We start from the raw sequence: 13,686 nt of genomic DNA, 5'->3' as shown, positions 1-13,686 counted from the left end.
CACAATGCTTTTCTCATCAACCATTAGCGTCCACAAAAAAGTCGACTTTGACCGATATCACCAAGAAACAACAAAATCGATGGTACGAAGATCTCATTATAGTAACTTTTACTCGTCATACTTCCGTTTCAGATGCTGTACATGTCCGTACTTCCGCTTATTCATACGCAAACCGTTCCTCTGCCTCGATTTTTTAATCTTTCGCACGCAAATTGGAACTATTTTACTATCTTCTACCTCTATTTTCTTGATCCGTCTGTCGCCATTATATAATATCTCAACTGCGAAGTTTAACCACTCAAGTTCTGCCACATCGTGGTGTCTTAAGTGCCATTCACACTTGAGTTTATCTGAGCAAACTATGGAACTGACTATTTAAAGGAATCACATGGAACTGACTATTTAAAGTCAATTTCATGTAACGGCTAGCTCCGGTATACGTGCAGTTCAGATTTTTCAGTTCACTCTCCTATGAATGAAAACTGGTTTTTCAGCTGCGTCGGCTATGCCAGATGTCTGCATTAGCTCAGATAAACCCCAGTGTGAACGGCCTTTAAAGGGCCATTCGCACTGGGGTTTATCTGCGCTAACGGAGTCTATATGTCGAGTAGCTCTGCTGTACATGAAATTCAGATCTTTCTGCTCGTTCCATCCTGAAGATAACTGGTTTTGGAGCTGACTATTTAAAGGAATCACATGGAACTGACTATTTAAAGTCAATTTCATGTAACGGCTAGCTCCGGTATACGTGCAGTTCAGATTTTTCAGTTCACTCTCCTATGAATGAAAACTGGTTTTTCAGCTGCGTCGGCTATGCCAGATGTCTGCATTAGCTCAGATAAACCCCAGTGTGAACGGCCTTTAAAGGGCCATTCGCACTGGGGTTTATCTGCGCTAACGGAGTCTATATGTCGAGTAGCTCTGCTGTACATGAAATTCAGATCTTTCTGCTCGCTCCATCCTGAAGATAACTGGTTTTGGAGCATCGGCTGCTTCAATGTCTCCGTTAGCTCAGATAAACCGCAGTGTTAACTCCACTTTATGGTTAAGGGAACCCAAACTACTGGTGTACGTCCATGAAAATCATGCTAATTAGGGCGATTGATCCAGTTTACTGGACAAGTTTCGTCCTGTAGCCCGGGAAATCTCCCTTTAGAGGCAAGTGGCATTTCTTGTTCTGTTGAGACGGGCTGTTATGTACAGAAATCATTATGGGCATTTGCTGTCGAACATAAACGACCTTGATCCTGTATCCAGGTAAAATTTAGTTCGAAGCACTGATCTTTGTAAATTACAACGTCAAGGGAATACCGGAACTCTTTCAGTAAGACTAATGTTGTAAAACGTAATACTGTGAAATTTCTCCTCTCTATCCATTAATTCTAACCGTTACGCATTTTGACATCACTGGATGCACTTTTGCATAAGAAATCTTTTGATGCCTTTGAAATATTATATTCGTATCCGATAGGTTTAGTAAGTTTTAAGCGTTGGGTGAGCATAATGGTGAGTAAACAGGGTAATGCTTTAATTTTTTTAGCAGTGTATAAGGCATTTTGAAATAACCTATATTCTCAGTCTCGCTTATATAATCATTTTGATATTACCGTTCTAAAATTCTTGTTTGCAAACAAGAAATTTTGCCAGTTTGCGTTGACGTGTTTTTTTCTTCTCTTGAAAAAACTTTTTTGGTCATGTTTTATAGAAGCTATTTCTTTTAATTAAAAAGTATTTTATTTTAATTTTCACAATCAGAAATCGCAAGACTGCGTATTTATAGTGTCATTATTGTTCTGCCAATGTGCGATAGAAAAAAATATATAAACCAACTGAAATTTGAAACAATCTTCTATTCATTTTGAGATCGGAATTCATTTCAAAACATACCGTAAAATAAATGCAAAACGGTAACAAAAATTTCTAGACAACAAACCTCTAAATATTTGCTTTATAATCAACCAATATCAGCATGTTCGATTTCACATCCTAAATTGATATCAGTGCGTTCGATCTAGTCTTTAAATGGTACATTTTTGGCTAGTCCAGCGTTTCTTAAACTGTGGGTCTCGATTCCAAATGGGATCGCAAAGTAAAATTTTGGGAATTCAGATGCATGCATTAAAAGAAATTATATTAATTGGTATGAAGGAGACTAGTACCTAACATTTGAAGCCCAGAAAGAATTAACTGAGCTCGGTTTTAATTTCTTTTAATTTCTATAAAATTCCTTGACTGAATTTTGGATCGTAACTATAGAATTTATTCTATATTTAACAATTGGAGCCGCGGAAAGTCTCTATCATAGAAAGGGGCCATGAATGCAAAGTTTAAGAAGCGCTAGACCAGTCCATTAAACTTTATCTATGATTAAGTTTTATCTGCAGATAATATCTAAAATTGTTTTTAAATCAATATCTGCCATTGTGTTAGAATAGAAAATCCATAATCATAAACGAATGACTCGGCAGACGAACAAGCAAAGTCCTCTTTTGTTTTTGAAAACGAGCTCTTTTGAATTTTAAAGCCCTCAAATTATTAATCGCAAATGCCGAGATCAGCTAAATAATGATCAAAGTCCACTTTTAACTAAAAAGAATGAGAATTATTTTAGACTAAAGTACACACATTCAAGATCAGAAATGAATAGACGGGCGCAAGAACGGTGAAAATGTAGCTTTTATATAAAAGTTATTTTAATGATAGTTTCACATCTGCATGTGGTACCCCGGAGTGTCAGCTTATAAACTAGATCTGAAGAAGACTATAATTATTCTTTTATTATACTGGTTAAACAAACGATACACATTTCAGTGTAAAAAGATAATTTTGCCGCTTAACCGGTATAGTGGTCAGCATCACTGACTGACGTGCCGAAAGGTCCGGGTTCGAATCCCGGAGAAGGCATGGATGTATGTAAATGTACAGTGTCGGTACGGCATGGCGGCACTCTAAATAAGATGCGAGTTTAGTCTTCTCGTGTGATATGGCGGAAGAGAAGTGTGCGAGACCTTTAGACCCGTTCCCGAGCTGTTCTCCATCAAAATTGGGAGTTGTAACTGAACTGTCACCTGAATGGTGCTCAATGCTGTTGCCAACGGCAGGCGTATTCTAGCACTCCTTGCCGCGAGGAATTTCGTGGGCTTTGGCTGAATACATCAGACAAGTGAGCATAAGCAGCAACAACAACAAGATAATTTTGTAATGGCCAGGTAGCCTTTTTTAGTAGCCATTAGCCTTGCGCCATTCTATGTATGCTTTATGTTTATTTAAAATTGAACAGAAAAAAAATCTGCATCTTTGGATGAAATGCATGATGCACCGCTTGCGGTTCAGAACCTGTGGCATGAACTAAGTCATCAAATGCTCCTAGACGCGTCTCGCACGATCCTGGATAACGTTGTTCTAGACAGTGAATATATGGAATGAAACTATACCTGCTTGTCTATGACGAACACCTGGTGTCCCACACACTTTTCCCTATACCGTGCCGGAAGTGGTGGCTATTTCATTATGGAAGCACCTAATAGATGGCTACCGTTGCCTCCTGTTAAGAGACTGAAGTTACAACAAAGCCTTTTCCGGCAGTATGGAAGGACCTAATAGATGGCCAATTGTTGCCTCCTATGAAGGGACGGAAATTGCAACCAAGCCTTCTCCGGCAGAATGGAAGCACCTAATAGATGACCATCGTTGCCTTCTGTGAAGAGACTGAAGTTACAACCAAGCCTTCTCCCTCCGGCAGTATGAAAGCACCTAATAGGTGGCAACCGTTGCCTCCTGTGAAGAGACGGAAGTTACAGCCAAACCTTCTCCGGCAGTATGGAAGCACCTAATAGATGGCCATCGTTGCCTCCTATGAAGGGACGGAAGTAACAACCAAGCCTTCTCCGGCATTCGAATCGGGACCCATCACTACAAGGGTCTTTGTCACTAACCACTATACAAGCAGGGCGGCCTGATAAGATGATAGATTATTTAAGCTGTTGAGAAGTGGAGGGGGACCGTTATTCCACCAAGCCCTTCAAGAGATTTATCCTAAATTTTCATTAATCAGTTTAAATGAAATGTATCTTCTAAAAAATCAGTTAATGGGATTATTATTAAGTAATTACGTTTTGAAACTTTATTAAGTGCTCATAGCACCTGTAGTTCTTTGAAATTTACTGTACCTTTCTTTATTAATCGGCTTATTCTTATATTCAGTTTATGCATTTTTAATACTTTATGACACTCAAAACAAATGCTTTCTCATTAATGATGAAGGGAGGACAATATCGTTTAACCACTGTTGAGACAGGTGTCCCCATTCATCATCAACTGATTTAAACTAATTCAGAATCGTCGAACTGGAAAGAATTATTAGTGCTTCTGGAAGAACTGTGTAATATTTTTAAAAATGCCTCCTTAATTTAACATCCTACAAGGCTTTAACTATTTATCAATAAGCTAAGTTTATAGAACGCGGGTTTAATTTTTGGCAGCCTAACGGGCGGGCAGCATAACGGTTATGCGGGTTTTTATCGCTACGTAACGAAACCACAAGGTATTCCTTTAGAATTTTCTTCACGAAGGCATCCTTTTCGTTGGAAGATGCAGCACTAATCTTTTTATCAACCTTCAATAGTACTTTTAAGTTGATGAATTACGCCCTTAATCTGTAAAGGCAAAATCGTAAATGTTTAAGCTTTATCAGATCTCAAATCCGAGCCCATGTTAACGGTAGTATTGTCACCAGCCACCACAAAGTTTAAACGAAAATAGTCAAGGTATTCATTAGCAAAATGATTAACTTAAAGATGTGTTGACAAAAAGAGGTTTTTGAAAATATAGCTTTTCTGTGGCAATTTGATGATGCTTTGTTTACAGCGTTACATAATTTTGATAACCACTCGTGATAAAGAAAATTAGTCTTTTGATAAAGCTAAAGAGGACAATAACCATGACACTTGATAAGAATATGAGCAAACAACGAGAAATCTGAAGTGAAGTTAAGTAACCTATTTTGTGAAGTTACAATTTTTCGAAATATAAATCTAATAAGAGAACACAATAAGAATCCAACTATGGGTAACAAAAAAGCGCGTACCATCATAAAGAAACAAATAGATAATGGTGTGCTTTAAATAAAATTAATTTAGACGAAGATTTTTCATCTACAAAAACTTTAACTGAAATGCATTTTTCTCTAGGGTAGCTTTCCTTAAACTGCAACTCGCGACCGCAACGGTGTCGTAAAGCGAAGTGTTGGAGTCACAAAAATTTTATTCAAATACATGAACTTGAATAAATTACACTAATTGGCATTAATGAGACTAATACCCTCTGCATAAAGCCCGAAAAGAAAATTGAGCTATCAAGTGGTTCCTTAATGATGAACTTTCAATACTTCACACCTGAGTTTCTATAAAATTCCATGCCTGAATTTTGAATCATAGCGAGAAATTAATTTCTCACTGTTCCTGAAATGGCATTAAATGTTGTTCTAAAATTCAGCGCCACATACTTCACATGGAATGACATTTTAGCTTTAACGTTTATTGAATTCAAATGGCGTTCAATACTTAAGAGTTTAAGATGCTTTATGACCAGTAGCATCAAAGATTGCACCGAAATTTAATTTGTTCAGCAACATAAAACAAGCACATTCGTATTATTAAAACGTGATTTTCTTTCATTAAGTTTTGTATTGATACAAATCCTAAAAATACTTTTCATATGTATATTCACTATAGAAATAAATTACTTGTGGGAAAATATTTGTTTTTATATCTTTATTCAATATTTAATAGCTAGGATCGTGAAAAAAAATCTCTGATAAAAAGGGTCCTGAAGGATAAGTTTGAGAAGCGCTGAACTATAAAATTCATGGTATAAAACTGTGTAAAAATGATGTAATTTCACACATTTCTTCGGTATATACTAATCAATTGTTTTAGCATGAAGTAAAACTAGTTAATTATTAAGATTAAGGAAAATAAATATGCTGTTGTTAACGGAAGTTATAAGAAATAGATTAAAATTAAAAGTTCATAGGAAACTAAAGATTAAAATATACGACAATAATACAAAAATTACATCCAAAATTAAGCAAAGTTCATGCAAATCTCTAATTAAATTCGGACATAAGAGGTGTTAAATGCACATATGAATTACCAGTAACAAACATAGTCAGAATAAGAAGAAAATTATAAAAGCTAAAAATACTAAAATGTAACTGAGTTAATTACCACCGGAAAATAAATAAAAGATAATCTCTTATTAAAAAATTTCTCTTGTGGCTGCGCTTTTGCTTGCACCGCCTCCTGGAGTAATATAACTCACTTTCATGCAGCTCTTGTCTAGTGCTTATTCTCTTTTGTTAAAATATTCTTAGGCTTGCAGCTCTAGGAGCTTTGGGTACGACCGTCATAGCGTGCTTCTTGTTGATGGCAGCTCTAGCTAAAGAGGAATCAGTTTCTGTCCATGTTGAACATCCTGCTCCTAGTGTTACATCCTTTTTCTTGGCATTTGGTACAATATTTTTCTCCTTCGGCGGTGCCGCTACCTTTCCAACTTTTCAGAACGACATGAAAGATAGAAGCCAATTTCCTAAAGCTGCTCTTATTGGTTTCGCAGGTGAGAAAATTGCTACTTTTCCTCACATGATACCACCTCCCTCTAAGCGGTATTTATTGTGATCTAGCGGTATCTAGAATATTTATTGTAATATCTGTAAGAACGTATGTATAAGTACATATTAAAATATGTCAACGAAATTAAGGCAATATATCAAAAGAAAACAAATCCAGATATGAAATACCAGTAGAGTTTTTACATTAAAATAAAAAAAAATTGTTCTCATAGTAGTTTTGGGAAATTTGTGCTTTCTTAGCGAAAACACTGGCCGCCCAGAGGGAAATCTGTATTTCTATTACTGATAATTTACTCGTAAGACTGTTTTTCGTGTCTTTTTTTCTACCTTTTGTGTCAACTCTGGAACTACTTCTCTTTATATTCATTTAAAAATTTATTACTGAAGGTCATTGCTTTCAAATGCAATTAGTAAGCTAAAACTTCAATTAATGTGTAATGTTTCTAACTACTTTGACTATGCTTAACTTAGTAGCAACCTTGTTGAAATATATAGCCACTTATCGCCGAGTCGAAGTATGTGAATGAAAAGTCCAAAGAATATTTAAACTCGCTCTTCATAATCTCAAACTAAGAACACAGATGGCCCCTTTCTAGGGCTGACAGAAAAGTCTGTACTTGGGCCTTTAACTCAAGATAAGAAAATGAGAAACTAATGCTAAACTAAACTGAATTAGTCGAACACAGTTATCTAACGTATTGGCCTTTAATTTAATTAACCGGCGAATATCGGCAGGGTCGTACAATACGGCCGAGCGTAGTTAGCTTTAAACAAGGCACTAAGGACGAGTTCTTCTGCTGAAGTAAGCGAAACCTTCCTTTAAACACCATTTCTACCTCATTTAAATGCAACGCGATACTAAAACTTATTCTGGCAGGGAATAGTAGGTGAAAACGAGAATATAGAGTAAAACATGTTTAAAAATTAAAAACTGTTAAAAACTTAAAATAACCTCTACAAATGTAGAACAGGCTTATCTTTTGCTCCTGCTGTAATTTGCTGCAACACTTGTAAGACGAAGAAAATTTTCCTCCTCCTGTTTTTACTTTTCAATTTATTGAATATATGTGAGTTTGATCGTTGAGATCTTTATCGATTTTATTTCTTTTATTATACACTTCGATTTGCATGTCCATAAGTCTGATTATTATAAATATGCGCTATGAATATGTACGGAGAGGAAAATCATTCTGCTGCTTATAAGTCTAACTAGGACTAATCCAAACAATTTTTGCGAGCTTTGAATAAAGAAGTTTTGTGGCTTGGTTATCAGATAAATTCTTTGAAATGAGAACGGGGGAAAAAATGGGGATTTTTAATACTCTCTAGACAAGACGTGTGGTAAAAAAAATCATGTTTCTTAACTCAGTAAATCCGATTAAATCTCGTACCCAGCTTACTTCAGGTGTACTTCAAAAACCACAGAGTGTCGTATCCGTATTAATCATTCTCATTTAATGCAGTAATGCTAACTAAATTCAATAAACTTATAAGAAGTACATACTCGACTATATAGATTATACATTCGTGAAGAGTTGAGAAAGGACATCTCGTATTCACGTAACACATGAGGAAAGCCATGAAAATTTCCATGCATCTAGGTCCAAACTATTGTGTTCAGCAGTTTTGCCACTTAGCGACAGAAATAGGAATAAAGAGCATTGCCAACATAACTACTTTCAGAGTGCACTCTCTCGTGGTATAAATAGTTAATATGTGGAGACGGGATAATACCGTCAAGGTTACAGTTAATGTTTCACGTATATTGCTTCAAAAAGTGCTAATGGCCTTTGGAAATTAAAAAACACTTATTTTTATGCTCAAAGTTGTTTAGTTTTTAAAAATTTTAATTTTAAAATATTCTATTTTTATTCTTTCCATGAAAAAATTTAATTTGTGGAAAATGTACTTTCTCTATTCGCATTTTTTACTTTCAATTAAGTTTCTAATTAAACAAATTTTACTTCAGTTTTTTTTCAATGCCACAGTTTTTAAATGTGGCAGAGAACGGAAATGTAACAGCTGTTCAAATGATTTACTCTGGAATTGTTCTCTGTACCTCCTTTAAGCAATTGTTCCGTTTTAGTTGCAATCATTTAAATAAATTCGTGTAGTGATGCGTATCGCTCAAAATTTCCACGGATAATGACAATTTACGGTAGCGGAAAATTTCCTTATGCTCAGTAGCACTCTGTGCTACCTCAGCTCGTCATTTTGGCACACACATTCCATTTCAATAGCTGCTTAATTCGATCCTTTTTACCCGCCTTCACATTTCAGTCAGATATTTTTGAATCACCTTTTATATATATATATATATAAATTCTGTAAAGAAATACAAGGAGAAAAACTTTAAAATTAATGACTTTCAAAATTTTAAAAAGGACTTAAAAAGTAAAATCCTACGCTCTGGCTGGAAAGATTAAAAATTTAATTTGATAGAGAATATATAGCGATGAAAAATTATCTCCTAGGAAATATGAAGTACAGAAGTTTATGTAGTAAATGTGAAAATCAAAAACTGGAATTTATAAATACTTAAAATGCTTATTTAATAAATATATAACCATTATCGCATTTGGCCATATGCATAATATATACACATTTAAACTGTGTGTACACATGTTAACTTCTTTTTCTCTAATATAACGTAAATTAATAATATAACATAATTAAGCATTCCTGTAATTTGTGTCCAATTCTGTGGAAGTTGATGATTTTTTAACTTTCTTTTACAGTTTTAATTCTTCTCTATCTACCGGTTGCTGTATTGGGGTACAGTGTATACGGCGAAGATGTAAAATCCAGTGTCATAGAATCTTTGCCAGATTCCAACATAAAGACTGCCGCTGAAGTTCTGCTAGCAATTCACTTGACTTTTGCTTTCCTTCTAGTTATCAATACTCCTGCCCAAGAATTTGAGGAATTTTTCAATGTACCAAAAGGTAAGGCATCATAAATTCAGGTTTAGGTATAAATAACAAGAGTATCTAGCTGTCAAATGGAGATCTTTAATTGGAAGAGAACTGGACAATTATTTCCGAGTTTCATCTTCTGTATCCAGCTTTCATATTTCCAACGAAATATTTTTGTTTTTCGAATGACTAGACAAAAAGTTAACTAAAATCTTACAGAGGAATACAAACAATAGAACTTAAGAACAAAGAGAACGAAGTAATTACCTAAGGAGCGCTTTTGCCTCCCAGTATCTCGACTCTTCTGTAAGGCCATGAAGAGCTTCACATCTAAACAGGTGGTCACTGTCTATTTCTTCTCCGGAATTACAAAGTGGGCAAATAGGATCGCTTGAAATGCCTATGCGGTGCAGGTGGGCGGCAAGGCAATCATGTCCTGTAGACAGACGGAAAGACGCAACTGCATTACGTCTTGGATTCTTAACATTTTCCCACTTTTTAATGTTGTAAGAGTCTGAAAATCTCGTAAGACATTAGGCATAAATAAACTTTATAAAAACTGTTTACTCCCATAAAAATAGCTGTGTTATGATGATGTTGTAAGCTGGCCCCTCGTTTTGCAAGTAAGTCCGCTTATTCATTGCTCCAAAGGCCACAATGGCCAGGCACCCACTGGAGAATGATTTGTTTCCCCTTTAAAGTGAGAGTTCTCGGGAATTCTTCTCCAATGAAATATCAAAATAGTAATTTTAAATAATTTTTGACTTGAACATGTATTGATTTTAATATTGTTCTTGGTGCTTATCTGAGGACCGTACTATACATTTTTATGAATTAGTTATTATTTTCATGTACCTGCAATAAATGTGTATGTAATATTTGTAATAGCTTTTGGATGGAAGCGATGCGTGCTGAGATCAAGCATGATGGTCATCATCGTCTTTATTGCTCAGACAATTCCTCGCTTTGGATCAGTCTTAAATTTGGTAGGAGCATCGACAATAACTCTGATGACGTCTATCTTCCCTTCTTTGTTTTACTTAAAGCTTTGCTCGCAAACCAGTCCGGAATGGCCTCAAAGGTAAGTTTCCATACGTTTTCTCACTTCTAAGTTCTGTATCATTCATATATGCATTTCTAAAATTAGCCGTTTTTCAACTTTGAGTCTTTTATTATTGTACGGTGCCCAGAAAGTTCCTGAACAATTTTAACAGCTGTGACAAGGGACATAATACATCCTCAACATGCGACAAAATGACTTGGTTGGTGGTCCTCCAACTGTAGCCAAATGTAATTTGTCAATGTATACAGCTAAACTCCATCGGTTATTGTTTGTTCCCATCACTCACAGTTCATTAAGCAAAATGAATCTAAAATCTAAGCGGCCTGTCCCGCTTCACCTCCTAATGAAATAATGATTTTCGGATCGCCAAAACCTCGCATTATGTATATATCAGATTAAAACAAATTTCTGGGGAAGAACTTTGATATGTGTAAATAATGTCACAAAAATTTGCAGTACTACCTCTTGCAGGATCGCAGGGTAAATTTGTTCAGAAATTTTATGGACAGCCTATATTTTCAATAAACTTCCTACAACAATAGTTTCTCGAAGTGAAATAAGAAAATATGTTAATTTTAATGTTATTTACTAAAAACAAAAACATACTTCTTTTATCACTAAAAGGCGAATGTTTTTATTCTTTCCCGCTTAATTTTGTCCAATGTGTGACAGGATTAACGTTGAAGACAGTAAAACTGAATATTTACATTATCATAGATGTATGTTCAATTCTCTAAAATGATAGATTAATGAATTTTTCTAAAATAGGATAATTACTGTAATAAGAGTGATATAAAAGATTTTAACCAGGTAAACAAATAATTTAAAAACAATTGAAATCGCCTAAATTTTTTTAAAATTTTGTTTAATCCTGATGCACGTTATAAGGTAAGTAGATAAATATGGCGCAGTCCAACCTCCTGGCAAGCCCAATCTCACATTTTTGATTTTCTAGGCCGACCACTAAGGAAAAATATGTAAGACGGCACAATATAAATAAATGAAGTCTATTATCAGTCAGCAGCCATGTTGGGTGTTCTTTGTTATTGTTCCATTCCAATTGCAACCAGGTTTAAATTAATTTTTTCCAAGCTCTCTTTTGCTATGTTTTTTGCTTCATTTCCAGTATAAACCAGGTCTTTAAAGTCCTTCTTGCTAGTCCTAAGGTCTTTTGTTAATTCACATTCTTCCACATAGTGCCTGTGATTTCCCAGCTTTCCTCTTAGTAAATAGTTTCCGTTTTCTTGAATTTTAAATCTGTTTAGGTAAGTCGGGAATCTACCTTGACCTGAAAGGATCTGACAAAGGTCTCTATCGGTTATGGTTTTCATTTTTTCGGGATCTTTGTTTTCTAAGTGTTGTTTTCTAAGATCTTTCTACGGCCTGAATATCTCTATTTTTATCCCATTATCTATCTATATATATATATATAGTTCCGTTTCTCTTATTGCTTTTCGTTTTGATCCACCATAACACGTTATTGGGAAATTTGCGTATTCTCTTTTTCCTTTCTGCATGCTTTCGTGGTGTAATGGTTGGCACGCTTGACGCGTATTCGAAGGGTTCGTCTCCCGCCGAGGGCATCGCATATTTCTCATGTCTGCCGTATCAAAATAACCTAATGACTCTAGTGGCGCCCGAACTAAAAGATGGTTCTTCACCACCAGGATGGGGCGATTGGGTCACTTAATCCCCAATCGCCCCTTAAAAGGGGGAGTATATAAGGTATTCTCTCTTCGCATGTGTTCGTACATATAATTAAGAACAAAAAGACCGAAGTCATTGCCCAAGGAGCCCTCTTACTTCCCAGTATCTCGACTCTTCTGTAAGACCACGAAGGGCCCCACATCGAAGCAGATGTCTATTCTCCAGAATTACAAACTGGGCAAATAGGATCGCTTGAAATACTTATGCGATGCAGGTGAGCGGCAAGGCACCCCTCGCTCTCAAATCGTAGAGTTTGTTGTAAAACATTTCGAAGTTTTTTACATTGAAATAAAAATAACATTGCCAAACATTAAATACATTATTCCCGATTCCAAAAATTCGTGGGAAATCATTTCGACTGCTAGCGACTTTAATCAGTCGAGATATTAATTAAAAACTCCGAAGAAACTAATTTTCGCACACATTTTCCGAGTGGCAACAGTCTCTCGCGTTGGAGATAAAAATGCTTTATTTCGAAAAGTGTTACTGCTGTTCGCTTTCAAATCATAGTTTGTTAACCAAAATAAGTTTTACAATATATATATATTACGGTGAAACACCGAAATCTGGAGAATGTCGACTTTCGCCGGTGAATGTCCGAAATATTTTCCAAATACTCTTATTTCTGACTTAACCGGTCAATGTCGACATTCACCATGTACTAATGGTGAATGTTGAACATATAAGAATATTATATTTTCTTCTCCGTGATTCAGTCACGAAAAAACGCACTTGAGACTTAAAATAAAAACTTAAGAATATAAGAACTTAAAACACACAGTACATTCAAAATGAGAAAGGAAAATAATAGAAGTTATAAACTTACCAAATTATGTGATTCAAATCTTATTTATTGCAACAACGTAAACTATTATGACACTTTGAATTGCACAAGAGGCCCTTGCTTTTACAACTGCATTTATTTGTGGAACACTTCCTTTTGGAATGTCAGCGTGTACATATACTCCTCTTTTCGACCTACACCAGAGAATATCTGTCATTGTCGACATACACCGGTGAGGGTCCGAATGTAAAGAAATATTCGATCTTTCACCGACGTATTTGGTGAATGTTGACATTCTCCAATTTCGGTCTTTCACGGTAACATATATATAAGCAAGAATGCCTGTTTGTGTGTTTCTTCGTGTTACTGATTTCTGATGAATTAAGGTTAATTTTTGCCCCATTTAATCGACTAAAATTGAATATATGTGAAATATTGGATGGAACATTTACGACCATTTGACTAGATAGACTAAAATCATTAAAAACTGTATGCCGTTGTTGCTGATATGATGAGAGAGAATTAGTTTATTTTCTATTAAAATTTTTATGTGGGGTACCATATCGCATCAGACTGAAAAATGTAC

At 35.3% G+C, this 13,686-nt stretch overlaps 1 protein-coding gene across 2 annotated transcripts in view; it reads left to right on the top strand.

Moving 5' to 3' along the window:
- Positions 1-13,686, top strand: part of LOC118187414 (uncharacterized) — a 41,252-nt gene that overhangs the window by 26,741 nt on the left and 825 nt on the right. For both annotated transcript variants that reach the window (XM_035357630.2, XM_035357631.2), the window contains exons 5-7: positions 6,374-6,615; positions 9,370-9,576; positions 10,435-10,627. In XM_035357630.2, coding sequence (XP_035213521.1) covers positions 6,374-6,615; positions 9,370-9,576; positions 10,435-10,627 — 642 coding nt within the window. The remainder of the gene's footprint in view (positions 1-6,373; positions 6,616-9,369; positions 9,577-10,434; positions 10,628-13,686) is intronic.

The sequence above is a fragment of the Stegodyphus dumicola genome, chromosome 3, assembly GCF_044657685.1.
Source record: "Stegodyphus dumicola isolate Sdum_Otavi_A_Nest chromosome 3, ASM4465768v1".
Taxonomy (NCBI): Eukaryota; Metazoa; Arthropoda; class Arachnida; order Araneae; family Eresidae; genus Stegodyphus; species Stegodyphus dumicola.
This window is presented reverse-complemented; position numbering and strand designations above follow the sequence as displayed.